This window comes from Schistocerca nitens, chromosome 4, assembly GCF_023898315.1.
Source record: "Schistocerca nitens isolate TAMUIC-IGC-003100 chromosome 4, iqSchNite1.1, whole genome shotgun sequence".
NCBI classification, from domain to species: Eukaryota; Metazoa; Arthropoda; class Insecta; order Orthoptera; family Acrididae; genus Schistocerca; species Schistocerca nitens.
Genome location: NC_064617.1, coordinates 19,098,607 through 19,124,949, shown reverse-complemented (window position 1 = coordinate 19,124,949; position 26,343 = coordinate 19,098,607). Strand labels below are relative to the sequence as shown.

The 26,343-nt window shown below is 47.8% G+C and overlaps 1 protein-coding gene across 1 annotated transcript in view; it reads right to left on the bottom strand.

Annotated features, from left to right (window-relative positions):
* Positions 1-26,343, bottom strand: part of LOC126251374 (transient receptor potential-gamma protein-like) — a 586,511-nt gene that overhangs the window by 414,232 nt on the left and 145,936 nt on the right. Inside the window, exon 4 of the mRNA XM_049951758.1 lies at positions 13,128-13,298. Within this exon, the coding sequence (XP_049807715.1) occupies positions 13,128-13,298 (171 nt within the window). The remainder of the gene's footprint in view (positions 1-13,127; positions 13,299-26,343) is intronic.

Below are 26,343 nucleotides of genomic sequence, written 5' to 3'. Positions count from 1 at the left end.
ATTGTGCGAAGTGGGATTTCATGTGAAGCCGTAAATCCGCCGCAGGAGGGGTTGCACAGAAGGAGGGGTAAGTGACTGCTCCCCCGTCCAAATGATCAGCAAGCTCATTACCTGGGATACCCACATGGCCATGGACCCAAAGGAAGTCAACGGAACAAGCAGCGCGGTGAAGATCAGCGAGATGATCATGGATGGCCGAGACCAAGGGATGGCGGGGAAAACACCGGTCAATAGCCAGAAGGCCACTCATTGAGTCTACACGTGATTGAGTTGGAACTGTTTAATAAAGGCAAGGGCCTGTAAAATTGCCATCAATTCCGCAGTAAACACCCAACATGTAGGTGGCAGGAGGTGATTTTCCGTGGCAACAGAGGACGTGAAGGCATATCCCACATGATCAGCAGATTCAGAGCCATCGGTGTAAAAAGCAACAGCATCCCGAAACTCCCATAAAATTCGGTGGAAGAAAGAACAGAACACCATCAGGGGAATGGAATCTTTCGGACCTCGGTGGAGATCCATGTGAATTTGGGGCCGAGGAACTAAACGAAGGGGGGATGTTGTGGAAGGAGTGTGGGAGACAGGACAAAGAAGGAAGCTGAAAATCACGGCGAAGAGATGCAAGGTGGATCCCAACCGGTAAACCCGTCTGAGGGTGGGAATCAGGTGGGTGACGTCCATGGTCTGGGAACAGGATAGAATAGGAGGATGAGTGGGAGAGAAATGGACAGCAATTGCATAAGAAACCAGAAGCTGGGACCGCCAAACAGAAAGGAAGGGGGGGGATCCCAGCTTCAACCAGGAGACTATCAAAAGGGCTAGTAGGAAAGGCACCAGTGGCCAAACGGATACCATGATGGTGGACTGGATCCAGCAGATGCAGTGTGGAAGGAGCAGCCGAACCATAAACTTGACAACCATAGTCCAAGCGAGACAGCACTAAAGCCCGATTAAGGCAAAGAAGGAAGGAGGGGTCCGCACCCAAAGAGGTGTGGGCAAGGAAGCGAAGAACATCGAGTTTACGGAAACATCTACCTTCAAAAATCTGATATGAGGCAGCCAAGTCAGCTTGTTGTCAAAAAGATGACCCAGGAAACGAAACGGTTAAACCACAGGTAATCGTTGTGCATCGAGATAGAGCTTCTGATCGAGGTGGATCGTAGTACGGAGACAGAAGTGGAACACCCGCGATTTTAATGGAGAGAATTGAAACCCATGTGAGAGGGTCCATGCAGAGGCACGCTGTATAGCTCCCTGGAGCTGCCGCACTGCAGAGGCCATCAAAGAGGAACTAACCAAAATGCAGAGATCATCCACATACAGAGCAGGGATGACCAAAGGATCGACAGAGGCCACAAGTCCATCTATAGCAATGAGGAAAAGAGGTACACTCAATACAGAACGCTGTGGGATGCCATTCTCCCGGGTCCGTGGAGAACTAAAAACAGTGCCAACCCGAACCCTGAACAACCGATGGAACAGGAACTGGCGGATAAAAATCGGGAGTGGGCCCTGAAGACCCCACTAATGAAGTGTAAGTAAGATATGATGGTACCAAGCAGTGTCATAGGCCTTGCGAGTATCGAAAAATACTGCAACCAAATGGCGGCGCTGGGAAAAAGCCTGCCGAACTGTGGATTCCACGCGAAGCAAATGATCGATGGGAGACCGTCCCTCTTGGAAGCTACACTGGTAAGGGGACAATAGATCCCGAGATTCGAGGACACAATTGAGCCAACGGACTACCATCTGTTCAAGTAACTTGCAAACAACATTTGTCAGACTAATTGGCCGATAGCTTTCGACAAACATGGAGTTCTTACCAGGTTTAAGGACAGGAACCACGATCTTATCCCTCCACTGAGTAGGGAAGTCACCCTTGAACCAAATACGGTTAAACACCTGGAGCACTGAGATGTTGAAGCAGTTGGTTATGAATGGAGTCTGAGCCAGTGGCCGCATCACGAGAAGAAGGAAGTGCGGAAAGAAGGTCCCATTCAGTAAAAGGTACATTGTAAGATTCTGACTGACAAGGGGTAAAACATAAGGCGGAAGCTTCGGCCCGCTGTTTCTGGTGAAGGAAAGCAGCCGGATAGGAGGCTGATGCTGATGCTGTTGCAAAATGGGTCGCAAGAGTGTCTGCGAGAAACAACGGGTCCATTCAAAGGCCATACAGGATGTGAAGGCCCGGGAGGGTAGACTGCCGATGGCAACCTTGGAGAGAGCGAAGTGTAGCCCATACCCGTGACATAGTGACAGTACAACCGAGGGAAGAAACAAAGCTTTCCCAATACATCCGTTTGTTTGATTAAGTAACGGGCTTTAGCGCGAAGGCGTTTAAAGGTAATAAGGTTGGCAACCGATGGGTGCCTCTTAAGGTGTTACAAAGCTCGACGGCGATCACGGATGGCAATGGCAATGGCCGTTCTCCACCACGGGACTTGCCGGCGGTGAAATGGTCCAGATGAGCGCGGTACAGCAAGGCTAGCAGCGCGAACAATCGCGTCAGACACGTCACGTAGGACGTCATCAATACAACCCGACGAAGAGTGAGAAAACACGACCTGTGCAGTATATAGAGGCCAATCGGCGCATTGGAAAGACCGACGAGGTAACCTGTCGATTGGAGAGCGGGAAGGGAGCGAGAGAATCAACGGGAAATGGTCACTATCAGAAAGGTCATCGTGTGGCGACCAGTGTAATGAAGGGAGGAGGGAGGGAGAAGGAGAAAGATCAATGGCAGAAAAGGTACCATGACCGGCACTGAAATGAGTAGGGAAGCCATCATTAAGAAGGCACAAGTCGTCTGTAAGAAACTGGTCTATGAGATGACCTCGTCTAGATGGAAATGCACTTCCCCACAAGGGATGATGAGCATTAAAATCCCCGAGATGGAGGAAGGCAGGAGGAAGTTGCTGAAGAAGGGCAGTTAAGGCAGCAGGTGTAAGAGTCCTGTCAGGAGGGAGATAAAGATTGCAAACGGCGACCTCAGAGTCCAGGTGGACCCTAACAGCAACCGCTTTCAATGTACTTTGAAGAGGAATCCACGTGCTAGCAACGTCCATGTGGACCAACGTACAAACGGCACCAGAGGCCTGCATGGAACCCACAGAGGGTCGGTGAGTGATCATCAGTGAAATGAGATTTGGCCTGGAAGGTGCCGGGAAGGGGTATTCCGGGAGGGGCGCCCTTCACCGGCAGACGGCGAAGAAGTGGGACACTTCTGTGGCTGTGGAGGGCGAGCGGCGCCGGGAGGAGAGGGTGTGGGAGCCATAGGGGAATGGGGGGAGGAGAGGGGTTCGGGACTGGGGTAAGGAAGGGGGAGGAAGGAGTGGAGATGTAACTGAAGCATAACTAGACGTCATGGACACAGGGTGAAGACTTGCCTACTTCTTATGAGCCTCACTGTAGGTTAAACGATCAAAGGACTTATACTACTGTATGTTCTTTTCCTTCTTATAAACTGGACAATCTGGTGAACGTGGAGAATGATTGCCATGACAATTAACACACACAGGAGGGGTAACACAGCAACTCCCCTCATGGAGTGGACGTCCACAGTCACCACAGAGAGGGGCCTGCAAACAGCGGGAGACATGTGTCCAAAACGCAAGCACTTAAAACACATAGGTGGTGTGATGTACGGCTTCACGTCACATCGATAAACCATAACCTTGACCTTCTCAGGGAGGGTGTCCCCTTCAAAGGCCAGGATAAAGGCACCAGTATCAATACGATTGTCCTTCGGACCGTTCTGAACAAGCCGAACAAAGTGAACATCCCGCTGTCGGAGATTGCCCCGAAGTTCCTCATCAGTTTGAAGGATGAGGTCCCTGTGAAAAATCACACCTTGAACCATATTTAGAGACTGGTGGGGGGTAATGGACACAGGAATTGTGCCAAGATGGTTACAGGCACAAAGGGCCGCAGACTGGGCAGCTGAAGCAGTTTTTATCAACAACGAACCTGATCGCATCTTGCTCAGAGAGTCCACTTGGCCAAACTTGCCTTCAATGTGTTCCACAAAAAATAAAGGTTTGGTATTGGTGAAAGTATCCCCATCAGTCCTGGTGCAAACCAGATAACGTGGGAAAGGTTTCGCCCCTAGCCGACGGGCCTGACCCTCCTCCCAGGGGGTAGCCACGGAAGTGAAGGCCGAAGGGGTAAGAGAAGCAGCACTAAAAGAATCAGTTCCACATGGAGAGACGGCCGCAGAAGAATGGCCAGAGTTCTGAATCCGTATGCGTTTCATTTGCATAGCGTCCGCCCTGATACCACCCACTCTGATCAGGGGCTCTCCCCAAGGGCGCCACCCAGCCACAGCAACGGCCCTCTGGCACAGTGGCCATCGCCGGGAGTTCCGATGCTCCAGGACGACCGGCAACCACTCCGAGTCTTACATGAGGAGGTCACAGCTCAGGTATCAGAAGTGTGTGTTCAGGGGGTTCACCCAAAAGGGTACATAGCGACCCCACCACACGGGATGGCTGCCATGCTGGCTATGCACCCTAGCATCAGATAACGACGTGAAGGAAAAGGTGGAATGAACTAGGAGGGCACACGTCGGAGACACTAGGTAAGGTGCTCTTCCCCAAATGGCTCACACTATGGAACAGAAATTTAGTAATGGAGGTCAAAAGGAATGCCAAAAGGATGAGGTGATTACGCAACAAAACCAAATTGAAAACCAACAGAACAAGGAGGATAGCGGGGCCAACATGAACAAGGACACCAAGAGAGGAAGAGGAGAGGGCGAAGGGGAAGGAGCAGGGAGTGTAAAGGAGGGGAAGGGCAAGGAAATGCAACCCTGGAAAGAAGGAAGGCTGCCATAGCTCGGGGCCCCGTGCTCGCCACGCACGTACTCACGAAAGAACAGTGAGCCCCTTGGGGGAGGGGGGAGGGGGGGGGGTGGGCGCTGCCGGGCTTGTGGAGACGCGAGTGTTTGAAGCGGCCGCCATCACGTCGTGGTGCTCACGGGGACACCTTCCGTGTCTTTCGCATCAGTGTATTTTTCAAGGAAACAAATTCGAAATCGTTCTATAAACTTCTCGAGCTTTTGCAAATATTTACTGATATGTTTGCTAATGTTCTAGAATATTCTCAAATGTTCGAGAGTACAGCCTTGAAACGGTACATACCGCAGTGATCCGCACTCCGTCAAAATAGTCCTTAACGGTGAGTTGTACAACGTAGTAAAGATAGTTAGGCGAGCAACTCTTCGAGAAACTGTATCCGATTACAGGGATACATAAACAAAGATTGATTGTGTGATGAGCAAACAATTATAGCAACATAAAACCGGACAAGTGCGAATAGGACCCTCACTCTGAGGGTACACAGAGACTAATAGTAAGCCCATGTGGTTCAGTGGCCTGGTGCAAGTCCTACTGGACGCCGCTTCTGCGAATTGCATGTCCCTGACCTGTAAGTGGGGAAAGGGACCTCCACTTTAACGTGGAATCCGAACCACGTGTTGTTTCCAACGAAGCTTCACATCGTTGGTAGGTGAAGCCTACTGAAAAATCTGTTGTCCGATCGATATTCGATCCCCCGACCTCTAGGAAGGATGGATGGATGGATATGGTGTTATGGGCGCTCAACAGTGTAGTCTTTAGCGCCCGAACGGAAACAACAACGGAAGAGTGTCACTAAAATGCAGCAAGTGCAGAAATAGGATTAAAACTAAAGGTGACAGTCTACATAGTCAGTGTGCACGTCAACAGTAGCAAAGAGGAAAGCAGTACATAATGAGGAGAACTGCAAGAGAACGGAGGGGAAGGGGTAAAATGAAAGACATCTCACATGTTTGGAACTGGCCTATTACAAGAATAAAAAAGGAGTGGTAAGCCACTCGGCAACACACTAAAAATTCCAACCTAAAATTCTACGCTGAAGCCCAGAAACATCACAGTACCTTAAAACTTTCTTGACACTCGCCTCGTCATCGGCTAAAATCGAGGGCAGATCCCCACTAATATTAACTTCCGCCCTGACAAAACGATATAAATCACACTCAACTAAAATGTGTCGTACAGTGATTCGTACGCCACAGGCATCACACAGAGGGGGTTCCTCTCGCCGTAGTAAGAAGGCATGGGTAAGAGGACAGTGCCCTATGCGAAGACGTGTAAGGGTCACTTCGTCACGCCTAGGTGACCGGCAGCAGGAACACCACGGCTGGACGGTGGGTTTCACCAACCGCAGCTTATTTTCCCTCACCGCCAGCCATTCCTCCTCCCACAATTGCATGTACTTCCGCCGCAGCACAGAAACGACACCTTGCAAAGGAATAGAACATTGTGTCACATCCGGTAACCTGCAGGCGTCCTTGGCAGCTCTGTCAGCTTGTTCATTTCCTCGTATGCCCACATGCCCTGGCACCCAGCAAAAGGACACTTGCTTGCCCTGTCGTTGGAGGATGTACAGTTGGTCGTAAATCAGCTGTTCCAACTTCTCCGCTGGGTACAGGTTCTGCAGTGACTGTAATGCGCTCAGTGAGTCAGAGCAAATTAGGAAGTGTTTGCCCTGAGTAAACCGTATCTGCTCCAATGCCTTCAGGACCGCGTGAAGTTCTGCGGAAAAAACAGTGTATTCCTGGGGAAGGCGAATCCTGATGACACGGTCGGGGAACACGACTGAGCAGCCAAGAAGATCCCCCTGTTGGGATCCATCTGTGTAGACTACTGTAAAATCATGATGCCTGTCTAAAATGTTAAAAAACAAAGATTTGAAAGTAAAATCTGATGTACTGTCTTTCTTAAAATTTGCCAAATCTAAAACCAGTGTGGGTCTTTGGAGGAGCCAAGGTGGATATCTGCTCCAACCTCGACGTGAAACATTAAAACCGGCCACACCCATCTCTAAAAGGCAATCCTTTGCACGAATCCCATAGGGCCTTGTTGCTCGTTGCCGGTTGCGAAAAAGCCTTTCCAGTGGAGGCCGAGCAACAGTGTGGTATGCAGGTGTGTATGGTGTGGATAAGGTTTGATAGGCCTGGCGCACCATTAGTAGACGCCGCCGGAGGTGAAGTGGCGGTTCACCTGCCTCTGCACAGAGGCTCGGTATGGGGCTGGTTCTGAACGCCCCAGTGGCCAACCGAATCCCCTCATGGTGCACCACATCCAACAGCTTCAAATAAGTGGGTCTTGCAGACCCATACACCGTGCATCCATAATCAAGACGTGACCGCACGAAGGCTCTTTAAAACCGGAGCAGACAAGTCCTGTCTGCTCCCCATGTGTGGTGACTAAGACATTTTAAAATAGACAGCGCCTTAAGAGACCGTTTTTTCAGTTCCTTAATGTGTGACAGCCACGTAAGCTTAGAATCAAAAGTGAGGCCCAGAAACTGCACCGTGTCTTTAAAATTCAGAACGGTGTCCCTCATCCTCAACTCAGGCAAGTCAAAAATGGAACGAGAACGGTTAAAAAGAACACACACCGACTTATCAGTTGAAAACTTAAAACCACTCTTCTGTGCCCATTCATCCAAACGTCGCAGAGTGAGTTGCAATTGACGAGTCGTCGTTGCAAGGCTTGAAGAAGAGCAAAAAACAGAGAAATCGTCCACAAACAAGGAACACTGCACAGGACTTTTCACAACAGACGTAATACTGTTAATAGCAATAGGAAAGACCGTCACACTTAAAACACTACCTTGAGGGACACCGTTCTCTTGTTCAAAGCGACTAGACAGTACGTCTCCGACTCGGTACCGAAAATAACGTGGCGACAGGAAGGACCGAATAAAATTGGGACGACATCCACGAAAACCCCATTCGTGGAGCTGCCTGATGATAAGATGCCTCCAAGTAGTGTCGTATGCCTTTTCAATGTCAAAAAATATTCCCAACATGTGATGCTGGCGCAGGAAAGCCTGTTGTATAGCCGCCTCCAGGAGGGCCAGGTTATCAAAGGTGGAGCGATACCTCCTGAACCCACACTGAAAGCGACTAAGGAGTTGTCTGGATTCTAACATCCAGACAAGGCGGCGGTTGACCATCCGCTCCAAGGTCTTCCCCACGCAGCTAGTGAGGGCAACACTACGGTAACTACCCGGGCACGTGCGGTCTTTCCCAGGTTTTAAAAGAGGAATTAAAATTGCTTCACGCCACGAGTCGGGGAAGTGACCAGACATCCAAACTAGATTAAAAAGTCGGAGGAGGATTTCTTTATTTCTCCCTGTGAGGTGCCGCAGCATGCTATAGTGGATTCTATCCTGACCAGGGGATGTATCACGAGCCCCACACAATGCAGAATCCAGTTCCCACATGGAAAATGGGCAGTTGTACTCTTCTGTATTGGGTGAGCGGAAGTCAAAACTGCTCCTCTCAGCAGCCACTCTGTGGGGCTGGAAAGCTGGATTCTGACTGGCGGTTGCAGTAATAGCTGCAAAATGAGCCGCCATAGACTGGGCAATATCTTTTGGGGTTGTTTGGAGAGTACCATTCCACATTATAGCAGCCATAGGGCACCTCCCACCTCTCCCAGAAACCCTCCTTATGGTCTCCCATACAATGGAACTTCGTGTAGAACGATTAATGGTGTTCAGGAACTGCTGTCACGACCTCTTCTTGCTCTCTCGTATAACCCGACGACACTTTGCCCTCGCCACCCGAAAGGCTGCAAGGTTCTCTACAGTTGGCCGGCATTTGAACCTACGCAGAGCTGCCCGCCTAGCCCTGATTGCAGAGCGGCATTCGTCGCTCCACCAAGGGACAGGCTGCCGCTTCGGTTGTCCCATGGACTGTGGGGTGGACGCTTCACTGGCGTGGTGGATCACTTCAGTAATATGATCCACCCATTCCTGGACACTGACCCGATGTTCAAACTGGGCTAGTTGACTATACAGTGCCCAGTTGGCTCTACGGAGCACCCATCGAGGCGGTTTCCTTTCCGGTTCCACTGCATGTGGCAGGTGAATCCAGATGGGGAAGTGATCGCTGCCGTGTAAGTCATCAACCACGTCCCATGCAGCAGTGTGGGCGATGGCTGGAGAGCAAAGCGATAGATCAATGGCAGAGAACGACCCAGTTGCAATGCAAAAATGCGTGCTTTGACCTGTATTTAGCAAATAGGCACTAGAAGACAGAAGAAGCCTCTCGATTGCTCTACCCCTGGGGCAAGTACTCACAGAGCCCCAAAGCACATTGTGTGCATTAAAATCACCACAGAGGATGAAGGGGTGGGGGAGCTGTGTAAGAAGATCACTGAGAGCCTCTTCGTCGAGCACATCATGTGGGGGCAGGTAAAGCGAACATACTGTTAGCATATGACGCACATGTACTAATATTGCAACTGCCTGTAAGTTCGTCGTGAGGGAGAGAGGCGAGGAGTGGTAGTCGGTGTTGACGAAGATACCTACTCCTCCTCGAGCTCTCTGTCCACTCAGGTCGTCCTTTTGGTGGAGGAGATAACCACGTAGCTCAGGGGTGTATGTTTCACTGAAATTTGTCTCTTGCAGACATACACACATAGGTCTATCCTGAATCAATAGACGTAGTTCCTCCACATGTGTCCTGAACCCTTGCAGGTTCCATTGCAATATGGGAGCCATCACGGTGGTTGTATTTTCTGCCCCTCTTTCCGCCAAGGTGGGGAGACTGCAGCAGGTGGAGGCTCAGTCTTGGGGCGAGATGATTGCCCCATATTCTCAGACTCCATCAGCTCTGGGGAAGAGTCTGATGAAGCGTCTAGTGGGATCACATTAACATGATCCGAGGGTTTACCAGCCGATTTAATCTGTTGGTGCTGCTTGATGTGTGCTTTCCTTTGTTTAGGCGGCTTTGCTAGAACTGGAGCAGGGGTGTTTATGACCACGCTGGGCTTTGGAACAGCCTCAGCAATCGGAGATGCCTGGGGCTCTTCAATGTTAGCTACTGTACCTTTCTCTGCTGTTCGAGGAGGGGCTACAGGCTCTGATACACTTGCTGCCGTGCAAGTGCACTGACACGTGCAGGTGTTCGTGCCAACACTAACAACCTCCGTCTGTGTAGATGCATCGACTTTTGGAGGCGACTTCTGAACAATGGAAGCAAAAGACGTAACGAATTTGGGTGGCTTCACTGTAGGGGATACGCTTAGTTGTTTTTATTTCTTGTATTTTACGTTCCTCTAGGAAGATTCTACAGTCCCTACTCCAAACAGGGTGGCTTTCAGAACAGTTTATACATCTGACAGGCGACGAACAGTTAATTCCGTCATGGGCAGCCTTACTGCAGTTGCCACACATCGCTTCTCCTTTACACCCTAGAGTTGTATACCCAAAACGCTGGCACTTAAAACAGCGCATTGGGTTTGGGACATACGACCGAACGTTTAGTCGAAGAAATCCTGCCTTGACGTGTTCTGGGAGTTTGGGGGTATTGAAAGTAAGAATGAAGGAGTCAGATTTCACCAGGGTCCCATCCACCCTTTTCATGATGTTCTGAACGTCAACAATTCCCTCCTGAGCCCACTCACTCTTTAATTCTTCTACAGGAATGTCAACAAGATCCCTACAGGTAACAACACCCTTACTGGAGTTCAGGGTGCTGTGAAGCTCTGTATCGATCGTGTATTCCCCCAAGCTTTTAGCTGTTTGAAGGTTAACTGCTTGCTGAGCGGTTGATGTTTCAACAAGCAGTGTCCCATTCCGTAAACGCTTCACTGATTTTAAAGTGCCAGCTATTCCTTCTAGACCCTTTTGGATATAGAATGGCGAAACCTTTTCAAAGGAACCCTCTTTCCTTTTTATTATTAAAAACACATTCTGATTGTCAGTATGTGCTCTGTTACTCTGAACTGCTGTACGTTTGCTGACGCCTGAGTCAGGAGGACTGGCTAACCGAGCCCTCTTGTTGGATTGGGCGGTAGTGCCTACCAGCGGTCCACCCATCCCACTGGCCAGCGAAAGATTAGAAGGAGGAAAAGAGGAAGAATTCGTGGTATCCATGGTCGTCCCACGAGCAGCTAGGGAAACTTACGTCCATTCAGACAGAGCCCCGCATGCCTGGATAAGCCTTATACAACTGGGGTGTGGCAGGTGCCCCAGAGGTTGCCCGCTGGCGACTGTTCCACCTCAACAGCCATGCATCTCTTAGGCGCGGAGCACACCGGAAGATTGAGGGGTTTTTATAGAGGTTGGCCTTCCTCGCAATCCAGGCAGTCAAGCCGAGATTACCATTCCCCGCAGCACACAACATTCCACCGCCGCGCCATACGGTGGTCGCTGAAGCATGTCCGGGGGTTACGGTGACAGGAGACCGGCGGCGCCGACCAGTCCCCAGCTCAGGACCCCGGGGTCGCCAAGCCCGTACTCAGCAAATGAAAGCTGAGCCCCTGGGGGCGCGACCTCTAGGAGATACAGGCATCGCTAAACCACCAGGCACGTCGTGTACGTAGATAGTTCATCTGTGAGACACAAAGGACACAAAGGCATTACAGACACTGGTTGCGAGCGGGCATTGATTGCAGTCAGTGGGGGAATATGTCTGTAATTTCTTTGTGTCTTAATTCATAACGCCTTCTGGATCAAAGAATGACGTTTGCTCTTTCGGACATGTCTGAAAGATGAAACACCATATATACATATAATTAAGGCCAGACGGCCAATGACCTCTTCAGTGGGGATGTATAACAGGCTCAAATTCTTACGGAAATTGGCGAAATGCCTCGAGTAATGAGCATAATGGGCATGTGGCAGTAGGTTAGTAGTCGAGACTTTGGGCCTGACGGGAGGCGTGCACGGTTACACTGTGCAGTTGCAAGCATCGCTATGTCCGGATGGCTCGATGGTCACAGCTTCTGCCCAGTAAGCAGGAGACCCGGGTTCGAATCCGGGTGCGGCAAGAATTTTCAACTTTCCCCACTGATACTATAAATGGCCGCTAGCAGCCAATGGTTGCCATTCCTTCGGGTCTTAATTCATGACGGCTGCTGGTTCAAAAGATTCTGTCTGTTTATTCAGACATGTCCGAAAGAACATCTATAGATTCTGACGAATGTTTGCTGGTATCAGAATATGTCACCAACATCGTCGTGTCTTCTGACGCCGTTGGCTGGGAAGATTAAATTATTTACATGACGAAGGGATCGCAGACGTTTGTATTTGACATAAATTTGAACTTGGACTTCCACCCGTTCCTGGGAGAAAGAGATCTCAACAGAGAGACAGACAGACGGGCAAGCAATACGAAAAAAATGTTAATTAGAATTATTAATTAACAATTTTTGTTTTTTTTCCGTTAACTTATACGACGGAACATTGCCTCTTGTCGAATTTCACGATTGAAGTTAAAGGAGAAGCACCGTGCAGGTTTTTTTGTGAGTGGGTTTACTACTACAGGAATATATAACGGGGGTAACCGCATTTTTTGACTGCTTTAACTTACAAGTTTAAGTTTTCCACAATGCCGGGGGACCGTAGACCTTAGTATGTGAAATAAATTTCAACTTGACACCCGTACCCACTCGAGAGGAAAAGGCGTCCTAGCAGACACCCACACAGACAGACGGACTACAAAGTAATCCTATTAGGTTTTCCGTTTTTGGTAACTGAGGTACGCAACCGTAAAAATCATATAGTTCAGCAAACAAATCAGCGAATACAGAACATGATACCAGAAAGATCTCATATCCAATGATGAAGAAATATTTAAATCCATTTACACGACGATGAACCGAGACGAAACCGCACACTTGCCAACGGAATTACTGAATTCGCTTCACGTTCCCCTTACATTATCGCAAAAAACCTTGTAGACGATCCCACAGAGGGGAAATACTATCCGGAAAGGAAAAGGACAGTTCATACCACTAATTCCACTCATTTCAACTAACTTACCATCAAGTTTCAAACGTTTCCAATAACTGAAAGGGTAGTGTTAACTGTTGTGAAGCGAATTTAAAAGAGCCGTTTTTCTCTCACGGACAATATATGTTGCGTATTCCTGTGTAGCACAAACGCCAAATTTATTCGTGTTCGTAATTCGAGTAGTATATAAGAGTATACTACTACATTGCATAAGTTAGATGCTACGAAAATGAGGTGGTTAAGTGCTCACTTTTTTCCAATACAGAAAACAAACGGAGAAAAGTGAGTCCTTCTTATCTTAAGCCGTGCGAGACGACAGCGGGCGAGCAGCTTACCTTCTTCTGTCGCAGCTTGATGGCGAGCTTGAGGCGGTTGAGGTGCATGCGCTCGCCGTGCTCGAAGGCGGGGCCCGTGGGGTCGTGGTTGAGCAGCACCTCCAGCTCGTAGCTGCTGCGCGTGTGGTCGAGCAGCGCCGTCGCGAAGTCCTGGCACTGCTTGCGCAGCTCCTGGCGGCACAGCGGGGGCACCTCACTCAGCCTCTAGCCACTTCGTGCTATACACTGCCGGCCATTAAAATTACTACACCGAGAAGAAATGCAGATGGTAAACGGGTATTCATTGGACAAATATATTATACTAGAACTGACACGTCATTACATTTTCACGCAGTTTGAGTGCATAGATCCTGAGAAATCAGTAGCCAGAGCAACCACATCTGGCGGTGATAACAGCCTTGATGCGCCTGGCCATTCAGTCAAACAGAGCTTGGATGGCGTGTACAGCTACAGCTGCCCATGCAGCTTCAACACGATACCACAGTTCATCGAGAGTAGTGTCTGGCGTATTGTGGCGAGTCAGTTGCTCGGCCACCATTGACCAGACGTTTTCAATTGGTGAGAGATCAGGAGAATGTGCTGGCCAGGGCAGCAGTCGAACATTTTCTGTATCCAGAAAGGCCCGTACAGGACCTGCAACATGCAGTCCTGCATTATCCTGCCGAAATGTAGGGTTTCGCAGGGATCGAATGAACGGTAGAGTCACGGGTTATAACAAATCTGAAATGTAACGTCCACTGTTCAATGTGCTGTCAATGCCAACAAGAGGTGACCGAGACGTGTAACCAATGGCACCCCATACCATCACGCCGGGTGATACGCCAGTATGGCGATGACGAATACACGCTTCCAATGGGCGTTCACCGCGATGTCGCCATCCACGGATGCGACCATCATGATGCTTTAAACAGAACCAGGATTCATCCGAAAAAATGACGTTTTGCCATTCGTGCACCCAGGTTCGTCGTTGAGTACACCATCGCAGGCGCTCCTGTCTGTGATGCAGCGTCAAGGGTAACCGCAGCCATGGTCTCCGTGCTGATAGTCCATGCTGCTGCAAACGTCGTCGAACTGTTCGTGCAGATGGTTGTTGTCTTGCAAACGTTCCCATCTGTTGACTCAGGGATCGAGACGTGGCTGCTCGATCCGTTACAGCCATGCGGATAAGGTGCCTGTCATCTCGAATGCTAGTGAGACGAGGCCGTTGGGATCCAGCACGGCGTTCCGTATTACTCTCCTGAACCCACCTATTCCATATTCTGCTAACAGTCGTTGGATCTCGACCAACGCGAGCAGCAATGTCGCGATACGATAAACCGCAATCGCGATAGGCTACAATCCGACCTTTATCAAAGTCGGAAACGTGATGGTACGCGTTTCTCCTCCTTACACGAGGCATCACAACGACGTTTCACCAAGAAACGCCGCTCAACTGCTGTTTGTGTATGAGAAATTGGTTGGAAACTTTCCTCATGTCAAAACGTTGTTGGTGTCGCCACCGGCGCCAACCGTGTGTGAATGCTCTGAAAAGCTAATCATTTGCATATCACAGCATCTTTTTCGTGTCGGTTAAATTTTGCGTCTATAGCACGTCATCTTCGTGGTGTAGCAATTTTAATGGCCAGTAGTGTATTTCCTTCAGCAGTATTATGCACTTCGGTAGAAAAACGATGCCAACCGAAGACCGAGAGCACAAAAATGCGCTGCATAAGGCTGGGGCAGCCGAAATAGAGGTATAGCGGTGGGACAGCGTCACCTGGCCGTATCGGGAAATTGGAAACTGCATTTATGGAGGTAGGAAGCTCTGAACTTCATGTCTAGTGGCAACAAACTGGAAACTATGTGTTTGGCGGCAGTAAACAGGACTTCATATTTCGTGCCAATAAAGTGGAAACTGCATGTCTGGCGGCAAGAAACTGGAAACTGCACGTCCGCTCACATGAAATTGCAAACTGCGTCTCTGGAGACACTGAATTAGAAACTCTGTATCTGGCGACAGGAAACTGGAATCTAAATGTCTGATGGTAATGAACTGGTAACTACATATCGCTGGCAGGACACTGGAAACTGAATATCTGGTGCCAATAAATAGGAAACAGCATTTTTGGCGTCAGGACGTTGTAAAATCCGTGGCTGGTAGCAGGAAACTGGAAGCTACATGCCTGGTGACAGAAATCTGGAAATTCATGTTTTGTGCCAGAAACTGGAAACTCCATATGTGGTGTTGAGGAACTGGAAACAGCACATGTGGTGGTTGCAAAATGGGAGCTTCATTTCTGATGGCAGGAAACTGAAAAAACATCATATGTGGAGACAAGGAACCGGAAACCGCACTTTCTAATGAAATTCGTAATAAATAAACCATCACAATTTGAGGAAATTAGTGGTGTGGGGGTAACAACACTCTCGAAGAAGTGACCTTTGGTACTGATCACTAAGGCTGCCGATGGCTGAGAAATAACTTCAGTAGCAAGCCACAAACGTCTATCTGCTTTTGACCAATAACATAAAATGTCTGAAAGAGAGAAAAGCAATTTTAAGTCCCATCTAAAATAGCTTTTTCTAAGCCACTCTTATTCTGTGAACGATTTTTTAAAATTCTTCTAAGAATAAAGATATTAGTCTTTAGTATTGCTCACGTAACAAATGATATATTCAACTTTTTTCACGCATCTTAATTTATGCTTACGAATTTTGATATTAGCTGAATTCGTAAAAGGGGCGATCAGAACTGTACAGAGAGGATGCTACTGCTGACTCTAATGGAACGTAGAAGAACTAATGAAACTCGAGTTCGGCGGAAGTTAGTAACGTAATGCCGCAGGTTAAGAAAGCGAAACGGAAATTTGCAGGTATGGGTGACAAAATGATGGGAGGTGTACGAGGGCGGCCGACGAGTGGAGCCTGGAAGGGGCGGTGACAGGGAGAGGGAGGGAGGGAGGGGGAGGGAGGGAGGGCGGGGGGAGGGGGAGAGGGGGGGAGGTAGGGAGGGAGGGAGGGAGGAGGAGAGTGAGTGGGCGACGAGGGCCGCTTCATTTTGCGGACTCTGCAGCAACGCACGAGCCCTCCATTCTCCACAAATTACTGCTCGACTTGAAGAATTTGTATCTGACCTGAGACTGAAATAGGTGCATATTATTGTAGTTGTTATTATATTAAAAATTAAAAATAAACAAGAGTCACAGTTCTCTTGTTCTTAACAGTCGGCTCAAAATCGCTGAGTGTGCAATGCTGAACTGCGCAGCGTCAGAATATCTGTGACGGTGATCTTCCGCTAGGTAACTGATTAGGCCACTGCAACAGGTGGCGTCGTCATCCTACACGCAAGCCGACGGCAGCTGCTGCGACAGCAAACGGGCGTAACCAGAAGCACGACGAGTACGGCCTGGCAGTGGGAGGGAGGGTTCAGTGGGGCTCCCGTTTGAACACAACACGGAGACGGCGAGCCAGCTCGCCTCCGTGCTCTGTGGCTAGCGTTGCTTACTAGAGTCCGGCATCAGTTTCACTTCAGGTACTTGTCGATACGCTACGGACATCGATAATCTAGTCTGACTTTGACAAATAGTCACTATGGTTCATAACATAGCAAACAGTGTTTCATAGTGAAGTTATCAGCAAACGAGATGCAGGTATCGAATGGAACTACGTGTTTGTTCCAGAATAATATGAGCTTTTCTGCTCTATAACCTCCCCGCCCTCCCCCCACAATATACTGATGAAAATTGGAAGTGTTGCACCTCAGACACCCTGACTGGACGCTACAAAACTGATTCTACAGTGTTAAAAAATATATCGGCTCAACCACTTGTTTATAGTGTAAAACACTAAGATTGACGCGTTTCGGAAGAGAAGCTTCCATCATCAGAATAATAAAAAGTGAAAGAACCTATTAAATCTCGTTAAAATGGAACATGCACCAGGCACAATAAAATTCTGATGATGGAAGCTTGACTTCCGAAACGCGTCAATCTTAGTGTTTTACACTATAAACAAGTGGTTGAGCCGATATATTTTTTAACATTGACATTCACAACCACGACCTCTCATCCAGTATGGATAAAATCAAATGTTTCTACAGTATTTTCACGCCTTTGTGATACAAACGTACACCACTGGAAATTGAAATAAGAACACCGTGAATTCATTGTCCCAGGAAGGGGAAACTTTATTGACACATTCCTGGGGTCAGATACATCACATGATCACACTGACAGAACCACAGGCACATAGACACAGGCAACAGAGCGTGCACAATGTCGGCACTAGTACAGTGTATATCCACCTTTCGCAGCAATGCAGGCTGCTATTCTCCCATGGAGACGATCGTAGAGATGCTGGATGTAGTCCTGTGGAACGGCTTGCCATGCCATTTCCACCTGGCGCCTCAGTTGGACCAGCGTTCGTGCTGGACGTGCAGACCGCGTGAGACGACGCTTCATCCAGTCCCAAACATGCTCAATGGGGGACAGATCCGGAGATCTTGCTGGCCAGGGTAGTTGACTTACACCTTCTAGAGCACGTTGGGTGGCACGGGATACATGCGGACGTGCATTGTCCTGTTGGAACAGCAAGTTCCCTTGCCGGTCTAGGAATGGTAGAACGATGGGTTCGATGACGGTTTGGATGTACCGTGCACTATTCAGTGTCCCCTCGACGATCACCAGTGGTGTACGGCCAGTGTAGGAGATCGCTCCCCACACCATGATGCCGGGTGTTGGCCCTGTGTGCCTCGGTCGTATGCAGTCCTGATTGTGGCGCTCACCTGCACGGCGCCAAACACGCATACGACCATCATTGGCACCAAGGCAGAAGCGACTCTCATCGCTGAAGACGACACGTCTCCATTCGTCCCTCCATTCACGCCTGTCGCGACACCACTGGAGGCGGGCTGCACGATGTTGGGGCGTGAGCGGAAGACGGCCTAACGGTGTGCGGGACCGTAGCCCAGCTTCATGGAGACGGTTGCGAATGGTCCTCGCCGATACCCCAGGAGCAACAGTGTCCCTAATTTGCTGGGAAGTGGCGGTGCGGTCCCCTACGGCACTGCGTAGGATCCTACGGTCTTGGCGTGCATCCGTGCGTCGCTGCGGTCCGGTCCCAGGTCGACGGGCACGTGCACCTTCCGCCGACCACTGGCGACAACATCGATGTACTGTGGAGACCTCACGTCCCACGTGTTGAGCAATTCGGCGGTACGTCCACCCGGCCTCCCGCATGCCCACTATACGCCCTCGCTCAAAGTCCGTCAACTGCACATACGGTTCACGTCCACGCTGTCGCGGCATGATACCAGTGTTAAAGACTGCGATGGAGCTCCGTATGCCACGGCAAACTGGCTGACACTGACGGCGGCGGTGCACAAATGCTACGCAGCTAGCGCCATTCGACGGCCAACACCGCGGTTCCTGGTGTGTCCGCTGTGCCGTGCGTGTGATCATTGCTTGTACAGCCCTCTCGCAGTGTCCGGAGCAAGTATGGTGGGTCTGACACACCGGTGTCAATGTGTTCTTTTTTCCATTTCCAGGAGTGTACATACCGGCGATCACAGATTCAGAAGATCACGTGCCGACCTCACAATGTTCTTCCACAAGAGGCGATCGAGTGCACTTTGTATCCAGCTCTCCAGGACACCCAGCTGCCGAGGACGGTTCTGCAGTTCTCTCTCCCACCGTTTCGCCGGTGTTACAATTGGACGGACACCGCCAGGTTCTCCCGTAAGCACAGCTTCGGGCCAGAACGTGTCCGGCCTGCTGGCGACGTGCCACGCCAGGCTTGCTCTCTGCGCTTTCACCTCCTGTACTCTGTTCCGTTGTTTCATCAGGTCACACAATTCGTGGCTCTTTCTACGTCTCAGGGTGTTCTCTTCAGAGATAAGTCCAAAGATCTTTCTCATGGTTTTCCGTTCAAAGATCTCAATCTGTGTTCACAAGAAGAAATGAACCATTCGACATTGGGAATTTATACTCGGATTTTGTAAAAGCCTATGGACGCGTTTTCTTTGACCCAGCCCTCCCCTTTCCGAAGTGAAACACATTAAAGGGAAGTTACAACAGATAAGTGTTCCACAATGTAAACTGTCTGGCACTGAGATACGAAAACTAATTGACGAGGTCAGCGTTCATATAATCTGTTTGCAAGAATTATACTTTAGAACTAATAGGCTCCCACAGTTATCTGCAGATGTTTTAACATCTACTGTGATCAAAATAGGAAATGCACTGCGACTAAGGTGGCACAGCTGTGTGACGAACACGTGATCACAGTAGCAGGAGCGGCGCCGCAAGTATCGACCTCTGCAGAGCTGTACCGCAAGGCGGCAATGCGAGGCTGGGAGGACCACTCCCAGCAAGTAGTAACGACGTCGTGCTGCCTACTCGCCGTGACACAGCCCGCGTCAACCGTAGGGCAGTGAAGAGACTTCCTCCCAAGTCTCAGCCGTATCTCAACTGTGACTGTAGTGAAGCCACGGTACACCCGTTCTGAACTTGTATCAGTTCGACACTCTGTAATCGTGGCTCATTTAGCGCGTTCTGAACCGCAAGTCGACGTTTCCAATTTCATAGCTACAGCCTAGCCAGGCGAGCAAAGCCAAGTTTTATTGTAATTAATAATGTATTACTTATCCGTAGTGTTCTAATTAACTGTATTATTACTAGCCACGTCAGTATCCAGGTAACTGGACACAACATACGTGAAGAACGCGCCGACGAAATGGATGTAGTAAGCACATACACGTAGCATTCTCATCCCATCGTACTTCACACAGATAAACTCGTGGAGGAAGCTCTATATCAGCTAGGTGTGTATCTCCTTGTGGCAACAGATGCGAGTGCAAAATCCTCTCTGTGGCACAGTAGACAGACTGACGAACGAGGTGAGATACCAGAGGACGCAGTACAGGAACTAGAGACCTCTTTCTTTTTTCTTTCTTTTCTTAAGTCTAGATAGCCAGCCGAGTACATTAGAGTATGGTTTCTTAAATATCGATAGTTGACACATACTACATCATCAATAGCGTTTTTAAAATCTGTAGGTATGTCGAATAACTAGCGACAGTTTCGTGCAGCTATTTCAAATGAAAAGTAACTTTCTAAGAATTTCTTATTCTTTTAAATAATACAGAACACACAAATTTTGTTTTATAAAAAGTGAGATATTTTACAACTGTCCTTCAGTATTTTCATAAAACACAAAATTACAAGGTATACAAACTTTGTTTTATAAGAAGTAAGGTACTAAATACTTTCTTTACTCCCGTCTCTCATTCATTATTTCTCCTGTCTTGGGGAAAACTCTCTCATCAGGAAGTGAAGTCTCTGGACAGCACAAATATTTAGTGTGGCCGTTACATACAATGTACTTTTAGATTTTGCTCGTTATTCTAATACGCAGGCTTGCTTGTCTATTACAGGTTTTTCTAAATACTGACATACTACAATTGTGGAATCCTCGACTAGTGCCACGTTATCGACGTAGAGAGAGAGAGAGAGAGAAAAAAAAAAAAAGAAGAGAGAGAGAGAGATATCATCCGATTTCAAACTGGTATACGTATCAGGAGACGTGTTAGAACTGCTCATGGGTGCATCTGTTTCAGATATTATTTCTTTGTGTTGATGCGATGATTACAGTATACTCTTTCTGAAATAATTGTGCAGCGTTGTCTGGCTCTTGAAATGCCCTGGAACCAAGCTTTTTAAACCTAGAATCTAATTATGTCCCAAGCATATTAAAATACCGTGTGTTGAATGGTTCCAGTCTTCGGCTGACTGATTTAATCAAGGAAACCAGAACACTTAGTGCTCCATTAATTGTTAAGTTGCTTTCAAAGTCTGACAACTTTGCAAAAGAAACCGAATAAGAGATATAATTATGGAGCAGTGAGGTCTGACTCCCCTGAAATTGTTGTTGTTGCTACTTGAAAAGGTTCAAAAGACTTATTATCTCTTGCACAGCTCAGTAATTTTCTGCTGTGGAGGAAAGTGTTGCTTTTGAACTTTCATTCATAGCAATCACAAGCTCACTTGTTACTTCCAGAATTCTTTTGAGCACAGAGTTTGAGCAGTTCCATCGAGTCAGTACCTCTTGTATCAGTTTCAGTTCTCTTTGTTTGCTCTTTTTTTAGCATTGCCCTGTTTGTTACTGGTTAGTATAGAGTTATGAAAGAAAGTGACAATAGCTTTCATTTCCCATAAAATTTTGGTCTCGTACTATTTAGGTGGTACAGTGGGCAAAACACGCTGAATGTGGAATCTTTAAGATTCCAGCAGTTGTTTACATAGCTGCAGCGTTGTCTGTAACCACTACTGCTGGCTTATCACAAAAATTATATTCTAGTAAGATCTGATTGATTACCCGAAAAATGTAATGTTAAATGCCAATACGTCCGAAAATTTGCATATTATTCACAAAAAAATTCCTTCTTTCAATGTCTTATTCTCTGAAAAATTGCTTTGATATATAAAAAATAAGTCTTTTAAAAATGGGGCTAATATAGTATTTGTCGATGTCAATTTGAGCTTCAGCGTGTTAGAAGTACGGGGAAAACAGGAGGAGGAGGAGGTAGAAGAAGAAGAAGAAGAAGAAGACGAAGAAGAGGGGTGCGGGAGGGAAGTGTTCACTGGTCTGCATGCTCGCTGATGAACTGCAGCGGATATGAAACAAACTGCGCACGGGAGTATCAAGGTTCGGTGAAAGCGCATTCAGGAGACCGGGGGTGGCTTCGTCACTCATTCTGTTGTTTCTCACTGAAGTTCACACTCAATACGAAACAATGAGGCGATCACTCTACGGCTGCTACATCGCTGAGGTCGGCAGCACCCGTAATCTTAACGCAGCGGGCATGAAGTACAAGTTTTCTTGGGAGGGAAGCGCTCGGAGCGGCATAATGAGCACAATAGTAACGAAGGGCAAGGGAAGGTGTGGGGCACCTTCGCCCATCATACCATGTATTCATGTAACATAACCGGACCGCTCAAAGTTTGCGCTTGAGACATCTTGATAGATAGCGTTTCGCCGGCTTCACTATAGTTACGATACAACAGCTTCCCTTACTCTACAACTGAGCGTTTTCCATTACCATTGGAAAGACAGCAATACAGTAATTGTAACGCCACGACCAGTGGAGCATAGTAAACCGGTATGAAAGGCAATACCTACATTATTTAACGTAGCAAATAAACCACCACACGTGTACCTGAAGGGAAAACCGCAAAGACGACATAATAAAACGTTAAAAACCAATAAACTTGTTTCGCAGCAGCGAAGAAACCAATTGCACAATTGTTGCTGCATCTGAGTCACAAACGCAAGTAATCTTCAACATATTCGCGTTTGAAGCAAAAGTAATTACATTTACAAAAATCTTTGTGCATCAGAAAGTCCAATAGTCTAAGAATGGTCGAATCATTAGACTCCATACAAACATTTTTACGTGTCAAGGGAAGTGCTTATAACGAGAAGAACAGACGACAACAGAAATACATGCTTCTCGGGCATGAAATATCTGCTTGTATTTCCTGTTGCCAGCGAAGTAAGCTGCAGTTTCTCTCAAATTTAAAGATGTTTCTTCATGAACAAACAATAGCTTAAGACACTGAAAGAGTCCATTTCGGATGTTTTTGGATTTATTTCGCGATAGTTCCTGGCCTTTGGTAATTTAGTAATGCTTGGAACACGAAAATATCATTATTTCTGTACATAATGAGAAAAATAAATCGGTGACGAGTGAAAAATACTGATCGTTTCATATCGGCATCATTCGGAACTCTTCGTGCTACAGTGCTCTTTGTCTCACTGGTGCCAGCGACGACGATTCAACAGTTGTGGAACTATGTTTGCGTAAAAAAGAAGTCAGGCAGCAGTAGGTGACCGCGACAGTCGCACCAACAGATAAGTAAACCGCTTTTGTGACATTTACGAGTTCCTAACCAGGAGCGAATTTTATTATATCATCTGTGTGTTTTAAAAGTTTAGTTTCTTGAGTTTCTGCGTGTAAATTTAAAATGTAATAGCCACAGTTCTCGCGTTTTAGTTTCCGTGAGAAAGTAAACCGATTTTGTGATATATTACAGGTTCCTTATTAGGGGCAAATTATTTAGTTTCACCTGATTGCTTCGGTAGTTCGGTTCTTGAATATCTGCGTATTATTAGACACAGTTCCTGCGTTTTCGTCAGGGTCTACATTAGAGTTGCGCAGCACGTGCCGGTAGTCCGTTTACCTGCGTAGTTTAGTTTTCCACGGTTTTTGGTATGGATAGGGATTGCGATTGTTGTGTGCAGATGCGAGCCGAGTTGGTGACACTTCGCTCTCAGCTTCGGGCTGTGATGGTTCAAAAATGGTTCAAATGGTTCTGAGCACTATGCGACTTAACTTCTGAGGTCATCAGTCGCCTAGAACTTAGAACTAGTTAAACCTAACTAACCTAAGGACATCACACACATCCATGCCCGAGACAGGATTCGAACCTGCGACCGTAGCGGTCGCTCGGTTCCAGACTGTAGTGCCTAGAACCACACGGCCACTCCGGCCGGCGGTTCTGATGGCTTCGGTTACACAGCTTGAGGCTGCAGTGGATGGGCACCAGTGTTGTGGGCCGGCCGTGGGGATCCAACGGACGTCCAGCGCGTCAGAGCCCTCCGATCGGTCCTCACCGGTGGCCAACCCAGTTACTGCCCGCACTGAGGCTGACCCCACACCTGCAATCGAGTGGGAGGTCGCCCCTGGACGCAGCAGGTGGCGAAAGACTTCCCAGGCGGCCGCACGTAAGGCCTCTCCGGTTTGTCTGACAAACAGGTTCCAGATGCTGTCTGTGGCTGACACTATCCCTGAGCCGGATGCTGTCGCCTGTCCTGTTTCAGAGGAAACCACTCAGCCTGTAAGATCCGAGCAATTGCAGAGGGTGGGACTATTGATAGTTGGGAGCTCCAACGTTAAGCGCGTTATGCGGCCCCTTAGGGACTTGGTTGACAAGAAGGGTAAGAAAACCAATGTGCTCTCCGTGTGCATGCCGGGTGGAGTCATTACAGATGTGGAAAGGGTCCTCCCAGGTGTCATGAAGAGCACAGGGTGGTTGCTCACGTCGGTACCAATGATGTGTAGCACTTTGGATCAGAAGAGATTCTCTCTGGTTTCAAGCGGCTAACAGAAGTGGTAAAGGCTGCCAGTCTTGCTTGCAAGATGAAAGCAGAGCTGACCATTTGCAGCATAGTCGACAGGACCGATTGCGGACCTCTGGTACAGAGCCCAGTGGAGGGTCTGAATCAGAGGCTCAGACGGGTCTGCGACCGTATAGGCTGCAGATTCCTCGACTTGCGCCAAAGGGTGGTTGGGTTTCGGGTTCCGCTGAATAGGTCAGGTGTTCACTATACGCAGGAGGCGGCTACACGGGTAGCAGAGGCTGTGTCGCATGGACTGGGCGGTTTTTTAGGTTAGAGGGTCTCGGGAAAACACAAGAAGGGCTTCAGTCACAAAGGGTGCAGGCTGAACACAGGAAAAACGTAGACACAGGAACCATTGGCATAACAGTTGTAAATTGTCGTAGCTGTGTTGGGAAAGTACCAGAGCTCCAAGCGCTAATAGAAAGCACTGATGCTCAAATCGTTATAGGCACTGAAAGCTGGCTAAAGCCGGATATAAGCTCAGCCGAAATTTTTGCGAAGAACCTAACTGTGTTCCGAAAAGATAGGCTAAACACGGTTGGTGGTGGCGTGTTTGTTGCTGTTAGAAGTAGTTTAACTTGTCGCGTAATTGAAGTAGATACTTCCTCTGAGTTAGTATGGGCAGAGGTCATTGTTGGCAACCGGAATAAAATAATAATTGCATCCTTTTACCGACCTCCCAGTGCAGATGATGCAGTTGCTGAAAGGTTCAAAGAAAACTTGAGTTTGATTTCAAAGACGTACCCAACTCTCAACGATAATAGTTGGTGGTGACTAATTTACCCTCGATATAATGGCGAAAATATGTGTTTAATTCCGGAGGTACGCATAAAATATGATCCGAAATTTTACTAAGCACATTCTCTGAATATTATTTCGAGCAGTTGGTTCATGAGCCTACGCGAATAGTAAACGGTTGTGGAAACAAAGTTGACCTCTTAGCAACAAGTAATCCTGAGTGAATAACCAGCATCAAAACCGATATAGGGATTAGTGAACACAGGGTTGTCGTAGCGAGAGTGAGTATTGTAATCCCCAAAACCCTGAAAAATAATCAAAAAATATACCTATTAAAGAAACCGATAAAAATTCACTTGACGCCATCCTGAGAGACAATCTCCACTTATTCCAAATTATGAATACAAGTGTAGACAAGATGGGGCTTAAATTCAAAGTAGCAATTAAGAGGTTTATACCAAATTAACAAACGACGGAGATGATCCTCCTTGGTACACAAAACGGGATAGAACACTGTTGCAGAAACAACGAAACAAACATGCCAAATTTAAACAGATGCAAAATCCCCAAGATTGGCCATCCTTTACAGAAGCTCGGGTCCAATGCGAGACGCCTATAACAATTTCCACAACGAAACTTTGTCTTGAAACCTGGCAGAAAATCCAAAGAGATTCTGGTCGTATATGAAGTATGTTAGCGGCAAGAAACAATCAATGCCTTCTCTGGGCGATGGCAATGGGGTTACTATCGAAGACAGTGCTGCCAAAGCAGATTTACTAAACACAGCCTTCCGAAATGCCTTCACAAAAGAAGACGAAGGAAATATTCCAGAACAGCGGCCATCATGAGTAACGTAGAAGTAAATATCCTCGGAGTAGTGAAGCAACTCAAATCACTTAATAAAAGCAAGTCTTCTGGTCCAGACTGTATACCAATTAGGTTCCTTTTGGATTACGTTGATACATTAGCTCCATATTTAACAGTCATATACAACCGTTCGCTCGACGAGTGATCTGTACCGAAAGACTCGAAAGTGGCACAGGTCACGCCAATATTCAAGAAAGGTAGTAGGAGTAATCCACTAAATTACAGGTCCATATCGTTAACGTCGATATGCAGCAGGATTGTGGAACATATATTGTGTTCGAACATTATGAATTACCTCGAAGCTAACGGTCTATTGACACACAGTCAACATGGGTTTAGAAAACATCGTTCCTGTGAAACACAACGAGCTCTTTATTCACATATTCACATGAAGTGCTGGGTGGTATTGACAAGGGATTTCAGATCGATTCCGTATTCCTGGATTTCCGGAAGG